A 12,025-nucleotide genomic window follows, 5' to 3' on the forward strand; every position below is an offset into this window, starting at 1 on the left:
CTGCCTCTCGTTTCCAGGACCCATTTTTGTTGGCCTATTTGTCTGTGGTTAGAAGTCGCATGCCAAGAATTCCGCAAGGCAGAGGCTTTTACCACATGCTTCAGATGTACACGCCTGCTTGCTGGCAATCTTCCCCCCTCACACCCTCCAAGCCAATGTCCTTTGTTCCTCCCTCATTTTCTTGTGTTTTCCAGAAGAATCCAGGTGTTCTGACTGTTCTCCTTCAACGTCCTCTACTGCTGTGAACATCTTCCCTTGTAGCTGACTCAAGCAGTCGGACTGCTGGTGCAGAGCCGCATGCTACTGCGCACCCCTTCACCTTGGCACTTCCCTTTCCGCGTACCCCCCGGCATCTTTGACCGTATTCTCTTCATATATGGTTGGACCACGTGGTCACCCAACATTTTATTTAAAACTGGTCCTGGTTCCCAATCCTTCTGTGGACACCAGAAATACAAAGACAACCTTTGTGTATGTTTTGGGTCAGAAATGTAGCCTGGTCTTGCATCAAGAGTAAATAGGTGGCTAAATTAGAACAACGCAAAAGTAATAGGTTGTGTAAGACCGGGAACACTGCCAGATCGGCGGGTCCCTAATGACAATCAGGGCAGCTTTAACAGAGAAGTCAGCGATCAGGCATGCAGGCAGGTTTTGAACAGCACCTCAGCAGCGCTGGGATCTGCAGCAACTTCAGAGAGGTCCCTGCTTGCAGCTCCTGGGCTCCTTGACCGACATAAGGTAAGAGGCCATCCATGGCATCCCAGGCCTTTAAGCTGTATTCAGTAACTCTTGGAAGCACCAGAGCACGCACCTCTAACCTGTGAATTATCTGCAGGGCATCAGGAGTCGGGTATCTCCTCCCACCACAAACAAGAAAGTTTGCTGGTTTCTTGCTCTTGGTTCTGGCACTTTGATCACTTACTTGTTTTTACTGAAGATACTCACATGGAAACACTTTCACCGCTATTTACATTGGCCAAAGTTGTGATATATATTGTATCTTAGTAAGACGCAATGAAACAGAACTCTAAGGACTCTGAAAAAACATTTAGCCAAGCTAGTCCATTTATTGAGCCTCTATCAACTAGGTTTCAATTAACAGGGGGGAAAAGAAAACACTAGGTAATATATAAATACTGAAAATATCACAGAGTTCCCTTCATCTGCATAAAGTTTTCTGGGGACAAATGTTGGAAGAATGTGCCTCAGGTTCCTTAGAAAACCTTTCCTGGAGAAACAGATTCTCTTAGAAGAAACTATTTTCATACACACTACATTTAGAAACTGAACCGTACGCCAAAGGAAAAAACCTGTAAGGGAGAAAAGGTTTATATTTACATACAGGACAAACAATACCAAGCATTAGGTGGACACTCACTTGACACTTGAAGTTTATACCATTAGTGTGGGTGAGCTACTGAAGGGGACAGCTCTCAGTTTTTCACAGGGTTATGCTACTGCGGGCTCTAGGTGGACTGCCCAGCCACGGACACCGTGGTTCTACCAGTGGGTACGAAGCTGTCCGGCAGCACTGGCTCTGACCGGTACCATTCTAACAGTGCACACTTCCTTCATAGCAGGTTATTTATATAAATGGACACAGTTTTGCTCTTAGCCTCTCCATTCTTGTTGGGAGAAGACCCACCATCTCCTTACTGAGTTCTAGTTCAGTTTCAATGGCACGGACAGCATCTGGGTACTTCTCACAATAGTCTACCAGGAAAGTGTAATATTCCAATGATGTCTGCATGTTTTCCAGTTGCTTTTTGCTATCCGAAGTGATCAGCTTACCATAGAGTCGTGCAATATGAAATTTAGCCACCATTGCAGGGCGAAGAACATCTTCCTCGAGCTGTTCAGGAAACACCTTATCTGGGCTCCTCAAAGAATCTAAGAAGAGTTCGTAATATTTGATTGCTAGCTGAGCCAGAGAATTAATTTTTTTAATGGTGTGGGAGTCTAGCTCCTCTAACCTGTTCCCAATAGCTACCTTTAAATCCATCATCTCGTAGTAGGTGTCGGCTAGCTCGAACTGAAGCTGCCTACTAATCAACAGGTAGTACTGAGGATTCAAGTCTGCGTAGAGAGGCTCCAGCATGTCTATTCTACGCTTGTGCATTTTGCAGCGCCTCTCATAGTCTTCTTCAAAGAAAGCCAGTACCTTAAACAAAGCGCTGTGATCCTGAACAATTTCAATATGGTCAGTAACGTAACCATCAACCTGAAAGAACTCTTTTGCTTCCTGAACATAGTTCTGACCAACTAGGAAGATTTCTCTGGCTTCTTGGAAATCTAAAGGATATATGCTGCTCACTTTCTCCTCCATGGCTAAGACAGAGTCACATATATCGCTTGTCCCAAAAAGCACAGCTTTTTTCCTGCCATTTTCTTTTTCATCCTCTTCTTTTTTCCTTTGGGCTTTAAGTTCCGATTGCCTGTCTGGATCCAACTCTCCTATGTTATCCTGAAATGACAAAGCACACCAATTAAAAACACACGTGGCTTACAAAGAGAGACTGATACTGAACTGTTTTATTTATGAGTTACCTCTGAAGCACAAACTAGGTAGCAACAAGACAGAAGAGAAGATACGTTGGCATATTAGACCTTATTATGTTCACAAAAAATCATGTAAATTACAGTCTTAATTCTGGAGAAGCATAAGGCTAAGATAATTCAGGCTCCCTACCCTGTGTGACAATACCCCCCAAAAAAAACCTGTAAAGCCCTAAGGTCCTGCTTCTGCAAAGCTTTGCAGCAGATGCTGAGCTTTAAACATTCGAAGGAACGCTCAAATGATGATACAAACATCAAAACAGACTTTGTGGGGTGTTTATTTTTTAAACAACAACAGGTACAAAACAGGTTTTTTGTTACCTCAAGTAATTTCCGCGCACTTTGCAGGAGATTCAGGCAATACTTAATCCAGCACCTTGCAATTTCGGCTTTTCTCTGTCGAAGGTCCTGTTGGTCTTGCTCCATTTCATCTATTGAATGGACATAAACACAGAAACTGTAAGAGAACTTGAGCAGTCCAGCAAGAGCCTCAAATGTTACAAGCAAACAATACATTACTTGTATTTAATTAATTTCCCCTCATTGTTAGAAAGATGTTCTCTATGTTAGTTTATATCATAATTCTATAAATGTCATTCTGGTAGAAACCTGTACAGATTACCCTGGATTTGTCATGCATGAATTCTTAAAAAAAAATTATCATAATGCATGTTTAAAAAGACCTTTGATCTTGAAGGTGCGCAACTGGAAAAGGTTTTCACTTCTCTTTGTAACGAGAGTAAGAAAATCCATTTTCTGAGATTCAGCAGCCTGCCCAGTAACTGTTTCTGAGGACGATTAGTACCAGGAAGATGATTAGCTCTACAACTTCTGTATTTTTCTCCCCGCTGTCCTAAGTAGCAGCACTCTTGACTCTCAAGACAATGTTTTGAGAAACTGAATGGATCTGAAAGTGAACTCATTTCCTGGTCTCTCGGCAGAAGACAGCGAATTTGCTGAGGGACACTTGCATTCCTCTCACCAAATAAAAAGTCAGATTCAGATCCACAGCGCGCATGACCTTGCATTAGAGCCAATCGAGTTGCTCTCATTAAGGAAATAATTGCTGCTACTGTAAGAAAAGGTGCCTTTACTAAATATCTGTGTTTGTTTATATTCCAATTAACATGATAAAATGAATGTGCTTGAGAGTGGCCAACACTGACGGTGTATTAGTCCTTCTGTAAGTCAGAACTTCCTGTATAATGACCTTCAAATCCACAGCTCAGTTCTCTGTACCGTGAAAAGGAAGGGAAAATAGCGTGTTTACTCCACTGAAACACCACCAATGTCACTGCACCTAGTTGGTGCAGGAGGAAGTCAAGGGAGAAAAAGTTACCAACTTGACCAAAAATCATATATATTACACAAGTAATTTATAAAGTACAATTGAAAATAGGACTCTTGTCTACCATTTCCAGTCTTGCACCTGGATTTGAGACCATAACCACCTGTATGTTTCCACACGCTTACTGAAAACAAAGCGTTGTGTTTTGGCTGAAGTATCATATTAATGGACTCTGGTAACTGTGCAGCCACGTAGTTATGGGAGCCCATGAACACCCATTCAGACCTACTGAATCTTTCATAAGATACTGTTTTCAAACAGCCTCGACAGCCCTGTTTCCCTGAAACTAAAAAGCTGTTGGACATCATCCTCAAAGTACTTAAACAGTAAGAAAGGCAACTGCATAAGAGTTCTGTATTTTTGAGCTAAGAGAAATACTAAAAAACAATTAAATTAATGCACTGTCATTGAAATTCAATTAAATAAATCTCAGTTGTGTCTATTCAGGTTATATTTTAACCTGATGGTGGATGTACGAAACAGCTTGAGCCATTAAAAGTTAACCAATACATTTGCTCTTCAAAGTCAGTTATGGACTTACGCAGAGGCTACCCTGAGCACTTGGCTTACTCTCCACAAGTTAAAACTCTATCGATTTGAAGCTCTCAGTTGCCCAGGACACAGAATGTAGAAGGCTGTGCTGTGATTAAGCAAAGACCAAGCCTAAACCAGAGGACTTATGTTGAGAACTGACACCACCATGCAACCACAAGCCCTAAACACTGCAGTCAGTTCTCTAAAAGTTTCTTTTATTCATCTTCACACTGAACTGCAAAGTTGTTCCTTTGCATCAACACCGAAAACAAGAGGGAGGGGAGCTACAACTCCAGAAATAGTCCTTAATGAGGCTACAGCAGCCAGCAACAAAAGACAAGTACCTTCTGGATTTGAGGGTTTTAAGAGCTGCAGTTTCCCCTCTCTCTTTTAAAACTATTCCCAGGAAGCATCTGGGAATAGGTTCATTGAATCATTGCCCTCTGATCACTGAGAGGCAGAGGCAGGCTGCGCTGTAAGCACGGGTACAAGGACAAATGGATGAACGGAGACATTGGCACTACTGAAATGGATATAGTTTTAAATTTCACTTTTATTCTGGGATGTTTTCTGAAACACCAGCAACGAGTACTTGAGGTTTTCTGACAAGGTTCACTCATAGCCAATCTTAAACTGAAGTAGCAGCAGCTCTTCAGAAACACTCCGCTTCATCGTCAATTAAAAAGGTGTTAGGAAATTAACAGTGGGGTGAGTTTTGTACATATTGCTCTGCTTCACTTTTAACATTATGCATCAGTGATGCTTCATTCACAATATTTTATTCAAAACTTTTATACGAACTTACTGTCTTCAGCAGATGGCACCTGTCCGGCTTGGCTAAAGATGACACTGGCTGCTGCTAAACAGTGTCGGGACTCCATGAAGCATTGCTGAGAGACAGACAGAAACGGCAGCGTTATCACTGGTACACGCAGCGTGAGCACTGCTCTCGGCTTGGCTAAACCCCCTCCTCAGATAGTAAAGATACATGAACACAAGGGGAGTGCTAGAACTGAGAGGCTCTGGAGCGTGTTCCCCTGGACTCTGGAAGAAGAGACACAATTTTTCCATGTATTCTACTGAATATAGTATTTGCCAACAACCATTTTGTCTCTACCACAGGCACAGTACCAAGATAAAGATGTTGTGAACACATTCATGTTCTGATCTATGCTACTAGCCCTTCCTTGCGGTAAAGGAAGTGATGTCTTGTGGTAAAGATTGTATCACAGTCGGAACAAGCCGGACACACACATCAACACTGAGTCACATTTTGATTTCTTTACTCATATTTGGCAGTGTATTATCTAACGATTAGCACTATCAACACATCAAAATGACATGGAAATTACCGGGTACTGCTGAAAATTAGCACTACCCGGCTTAGGTACAGCAGAGGACTTCTAAGCATCAGCAAAGAGCATATGAATAGTCAGGAGTATAGAAATTCCTCAAGCTGACATTTCCTAACAGAGGAGATTAGAATCAACACAGATGTGTGGAAGCAAACAGCTACCGCCTCACATACTCACTTTAATGTTCACATTAGCTCAAACACGTCTTAAGCACATGCTAAGGTACAAAGGACAGTAATTTACAGAAACAAACCATGTGCGATACCCTGGCCCTCAGATGTTGTTGTTTTTAAACTGTGTTGTAAGATACCAATATAAGAAACAATTTAAAATGAAGTGATTATAACCTGAAAATTTTATTTATGACCATCACATCACATAGCTGCTGATGAACCAGAGCTGCTAATTAACCCCAGGAAACCCACCATGTCCTCTTTGGAAAGGACTAGCAGATGTTTCATGTCTGAAGACAACTCCTGGTTTTAGAGGAGCACATTTTTAATTCGACATGGAGCCCTGTCTCTTTCAACAGCTGTTTAATCAATTGTTGTACTCGATAGTTACACTGATGAGGATAACCACACCAGAGGAGCACTCCTCTGTATTACCTTAGAGAGATAGTACTGTGACAAAGTAGCAGCATTGAGTGCCCACTCTACTGGGTAGTAGCCACAATACTCCAGCTGTCGTTTAAGAGTAGTGTGGCAATACTGAGCAGCCTTCTCGATCATCTCCAAGTGCTGGTAGACTTGTGCCAGGTAATACAGAGTATGGGTATAGGCTTTTTCAAACCTGCAAAAAACAACAGCCTCTTCAGATAACTTCTTTTGCTTCCTCCCGAAATACACCCTCATAAATTAAAAAAGTATTCATCATCTAGATATGCTGCCACACACCCACCTTTTGGATCTTTCTTGGTCTGTGAGTTTTTCTTCTTCTGACATGAAATGTTCACTGGGATCCAGGGGAGGATTTCCATCCTGCCAGAGCACACCATATATTCAGTAATCTACATCTCTCCGACTTTGTAACATAGTGCATCCTCTTCTGGCTGCAGATGATTTACCATTTTCAATCCCAAAATTCCACAAAACTTCACATAATGCCTATGCCTACCTCAGCGTCACATCTCTGGAGCAATTCCACAAAGCTCAGGAGGTTTAGGGAATGAAAGCGACAATCCCATGCGGAATTACAAGGATTTTCAGCTTGTAGAAGACTTCTGCTCACATACTTTAAAGTAATGCATGCTGTCTGCACCAGAAATACTCATCCTGGCCCCTGCAGGACTGAAATTGGGTGTCTTTGGTACAATAAAATAATAAGCATGCCTTTAGGTGTGAAATACTCATTTGCCAAGCACCACTAATCAGTGACAAGAGAACATCCTGCAGGAAGTGCTGCAGAGAACACCCTGTGCAGAGAGCCCTTAGCAACCTGCTGTAAAGCCTCACCACCGTGATAGGATTCCCTTTATTCACAAGCTGGCGAGACTACTCACTCAACACATGAAGGAGACAACAGGCAAACGGCTTTGGAGTGTGAAGCTGCTAAACCTGGATATAAGGCATGACCTACATGCAAGTTCTTAATTATGGGAGCTGCTTCATTTAAAAGGGCTTTTTAGTTTTTTAAACCATGAGTTCTGTCGGAATCCTCACCGAGACAACTACACGTCTTTCAGCAGGGCTCTGTTCAACCTTGCCGTAAAACACCCGTCAATAAAGCTGGAGTCAGCACAACTGGCAAGCCCAACAGAGTCACGCTGCTTATCGCGAAGTTTTATTAGTCTGTGCTGATCCAATTTCCTTTGTAATTGTCAATAAGTTCACGGGCCAATTCCAAATCACTTCAAACGAAAGCGTCTTTCGATAGGTGGCTGTTTTCCATCACACAGTGCATCCTGAAGGATGCTCAGTGTGTCTGCCAGAACACAGCCCGGTTTAGCGTGCTACTTTCTTCGCCCCGTTTATTTCTTAGCCCCAGAAAAAGTATGGCAACACATAAAAAGCAGTCAGAGAAACACTTTTTCATAAAAAATCCGGACTCAGGCAGGAACAGGAGCAAGGGTAAAGAATGCATCCACGTTATAGGGAAGAAAACACATTCTTATGTTTGTTGTTGTTGTTCTCATTAAAAAATCCTGAATGGATTTGTTTGCTTGCTTTTAATGGCAATATTTTATTCATCTGCAAAGATGAACAAATGGGTCTGAAACAGGCAGTAACAAATAAATGAAAGTGTGTTTAATACCACAGAGATGTAGGGTTTTTTATATGATCTTTTAATCCTTAGGGTTTCTGTTTATGCCTCATTAGTATTTAAAATGTGACTTTATAACCCTCGATCTCGTTTTCTTAAGATACAAAGGCTTAGGACCTTACAAGGCCTTCCAAACCTTCTAACGAGATTTGGAGTATCTCCTAGCAAGACTAGAGCTATTCCTGCAAAGCAACAATTGAAATGGCACAGTAAGCGAGAACCCTGCCTCCTTCCTGTATCTACAGATTTATCCTCTGATGACGAGCCTTATGCCTTTAACTGTCTCTAGGAAGAGCTCTGCAGCCCTCCTTTCCAGGTGGACTCTGTTAGCCCAGGCTCTGCCCACAAAGTTTAGCACCTACAGATTTTCTCCATAGTGCATGAAACAATCAAACAGCTTTCCTAATAGCAAAATGTTGTTACAAGAGATAATTACTTTGGGGGGAAAAAATTAAATACACGCAAGCTCAAAGCATTCTGGAGAGGAACATAAAAGGATCTCTTATCTCTACCAAATATGATTTTATTCTTGCAATTGCCTTGATTTTGCTCTAGTTGCTTTAGGAGGGGAAAATACAACCCGCCCCCCATTTGGTAAGTTAACTAGATTCAGTTAGCAAACAACTAAATCCACCAGTTCAGGAAAACGCCTCAATCATCAAGAGTTTACCAAAGATTCTCAGACAGGAAGGCTTCCTGATAGCCTAAAAATGGGGAACATTAAAAAAAGTATATTCACATTTTTATAATTTGTGAATAATGGATGTTGTCATGGTTGTATAAATCCTATAAATCACAAGGATCAAACACCACTGCAAGGAACTCAAGTCCTCTTTATAAACCACAAAGCAGTTAGACAAAAGCTATGAAGGTGGGAATATGGCAGCAACCAACCAACCAAGATTAACACATTCTAAAATTTCCGTGAGAATAATCTGTGCTAGAAGCCAAGTTAATGTAAAACCTGAACTGTAATTCCATGAAACTAAGTTCTGTCCAACCTTCACAGCTGTCCTGAGACACAGATAATGCTCCTTTAACGCCACAAATGATCGTCGGTCACTCACAAACTGTCCCTGAGGCAAGTCAGCGTAGGAACAGCTTTGTTAAGAGCATAAAAATAGCACAAGGGAGTCTTTGTCGCAGCAGAATCCACAGCTCAAAAGGTTGTTTAACACGCATCAGAGGTTTAGCTGTTCATAAGACTGTCCTCCTGGATATGGAACTAAACTACTTGTCTCTCTGCAATACTGTGCGTGGTCAGAGCAACCCACGCAAATATTGCCATTACATTTCCTTCTCCCACTGAAATCGGTGGATTGACATTTCACAGCACTTCCAAAGTCAGATTAAGAACAGTCATAACGAAAAGCCAAATTCTACCTGGCTTCAACTCTGGATTACCAGTTTGAAGAACTTTCAAAAAGGACCGTTATTTTTGAGCAAAATTATTTTCCTAAGTAAGACCATTTTGAAATCGGCAAGTGATCCTCTAGTTTGCCTCTTCCCCTGCTATCAATACAGATCACATCACTTTGCACAAGTATCACAGCAGCCAGCACAGAGCACAGAAACTCAGGTCCCCCTGCAAGTGGCAGGTGAAGGGAAGGCCTGTGGCAGTGCAAATAATCACAGTACCTCTTTCATGTATTGATTGTACAAGGCCTCTGCAGATTCCAAGTAAGTCTGTGCAGTTTTAATTTCATCCCTTTCAGACCACAGGATACCCAGATTGTTCTAAAGGTAAAAGGAAAAACAAAACAGTTATTTTCCCATTATGTTCCACTTACACTGCACATTTTCTCCAAATATTTTATCAGTCTTCAGCCTTAGAAATACATGTTCTAACGCAATAGATTTCAAAGAGCAAGATTTGTTCCCATCATTTTACCACGAGTTGTTCAAAAGGGAGGGTTCTCACACAAGGCAAACACATTCAAAAGTCTCCTCACAAACTGTGGCTTCCTGCGTTTACTCTGCTAAAGAGGGACTGGTGTGTTCAGATAATGAGATTTTTTCACACGATGTTCTGCATTCTATTCATGCAGCTTTTGTGTCATATACAAATACCATTAAAAGAGCCAACAGATTAGAGCTTCACCATCACGACTCTATGGAAAAATCTAACAGGAAAGAGGTATGCTAGGAAGGAATGCTTATATACTGTGTGTTTCCAACAAGAGATTAAAAGAACAGTGAGGATGCAAAAGCTACAGATGACTGCCTTCAAATGTCAGTGACAGCGGTGTGCACAGTAACACCATCGCATCTGTGAACCCGCCTTCTACAAAAAGGACCTCTCGTTTTATTAGTAAGGTGAAGGCATCAATAACAGTCTAGGTCTGACGTGCCAGTGTCTTTCCTAGGCAGTGCTACAAAACCCAACAGGCTGAAACCAACCTCCACCCCCGTCACAACGCGGAGTGCGCGCCAGCCCTGTCTCCCTTTCAATTCCATACAGAAATACTTTGCCCGCAGCCAAGCAGTGGAATGGACCAAATTTAGTCCGACAGGCACTGCGATACACATCCTTATGCAGAAGCTGAGAAATGAGAAGCAGGGCTGAAGAAACAGGCCTGGCAGGAAAAAGGAATGCTCCTTCTTTCAAAACAGAAGTCAGCGCCGTGACAACGTACTCTACACGTGGAGAAGCGCTGCCACTCTCGACAATTACTGCTTTTACACCAAAAAGGTTCGTAATTAAATGCTCCAGTCTTTGGGAAAGTTGAGGGCACGCTCATGTACCACGGCATGCCTGACGACAGGCCAGGCAGCGGCAGACCTCCTTACTGGTGGACCACAGCGCAGAACACAGAAACCTGATCCTGCTGTTTCCTGAAGGCCCCCAAACAGGAAAATCCATGCAAACATTTGTCCACTAGCGCTGTTTTTGGTGGGGTCAGAGTTAATTTCCTATTTTAAGAGGAAAAGAGAGAAGTGCTGCTTTCCCACCCACCAGTTCAAAAGCACAGTGGCATCCCTGGCCTGCAGCCACCAAAGCAACAGCTCCCCAGGAACCTACACTGGGAAGATGCTATCTTATTTTGACTGGCTGCTCAAGTAATCTCCAGTCTTACAATGAGTAACAGATTTGTGGCATGTACCCAAACCATCACCCAAAGGACACTGAGCAGATGTAACCTCAGGAACTCCAGACATTTCAGTGAATTTAACCAGCGTAAGACAAGTCACGGTTTAACTTCCTTCATTGTTCTGCGCTGTTTGACATGGAAATACTACCGAGCCGTTCAGAGCAGCCGGTTTTTACACAGACATCTAAATAACTGCTCTGTTTAATTTAAAGTCTAGAGAGAGGTATCTAACTATACACCAGCCGCCATGAGAGAGCAGCTGAACATGGTAAGAACTAATTTTGTTAACAGCATTACTTTCTCCAGAATAAAGAGGTCAGTATTATTACTTCTAGCTCTAAAAAAATGGTACTATGCACCTGGAATAAAATATAATAGATTAAGAGAGAACAGGCAAGGCTGAAAAGCAAAGAAGTGACACCTCTTGAGGACAACAGACCTCAGGGTAACGCACAAGTAAAAGCATCTCCCAACTCTACAGCAAACAATAGTCAAGGAATCACAAGTAAGTTCTGGACATACTGAGGTCTTCTCTCAACTTACTCTTGCTCAGTTCTCACAGGTTCTGTCTCAGGCTCTCCTGAAGCATACGCTGCCTTCTCAACACCCAGTTTCTATTAAAAGCACACACCGAGATGCTCTGCATGCCCAGAGGCACCAGCAGCAAGCTTAAGCCAGCACAGCATCCCTCCAGAGCCGCCACCTATGAAATTTTTCTTCTCACAAGAAATGAACGCCAGGGCTGCTGGTGTTTATTAGCATTAAACAAACCAGACACCTCGGGAGACTCAAGTGCCACGGAGCTCCCTGCAGCGACCACAGAGCACGGCCCCCAGACGCAGCCCCTCCTCACGCCACCCAAACACCTCCCCACTGCC

The 12,025-nt window shown here is 42.5% G+C and overlaps 1 protein-coding gene across 1 annotated transcript; it reads right to left on the bottom strand.

Moving 5' to 3' along the window:
* Positions 1-1,043: 1,043 nt before the first annotated feature.
* KIAA1279 (KIAA1279 ortholog) lies at positions 1,044-9,792 on the bottom strand (the record flags this gene model as incomplete). Its single annotated transcript, XM_010145793.1, has 6 exons — positions 1,044-2,464; positions 2,878-2,987; positions 5,244-5,328; positions 6,402-6,585; positions 6,694-6,773; positions 9,694-9,792. Coding segments are annotated over 6 exons (1,437 nt in total), but the record flags the coding sequence as incomplete, so codon positions are not given.
* Positions 9,793-12,025: the final 2,233 nt, after the last annotated feature.

The sequence above is a fragment of the Buceros rhinoceros genome, unplaced genomic scaffold (genome assembly GCF_000710305.1).
Source record: "Buceros rhinoceros silvestris isolate BGI_N320 unplaced genomic scaffold, ASM71030v1 scaffold15691, whole genome shotgun sequence".
Taxonomy (NCBI): Eukaryota; Metazoa; Chordata; class Aves; order Bucerotiformes; family Bucerotidae; genus Buceros; species Buceros rhinoceros.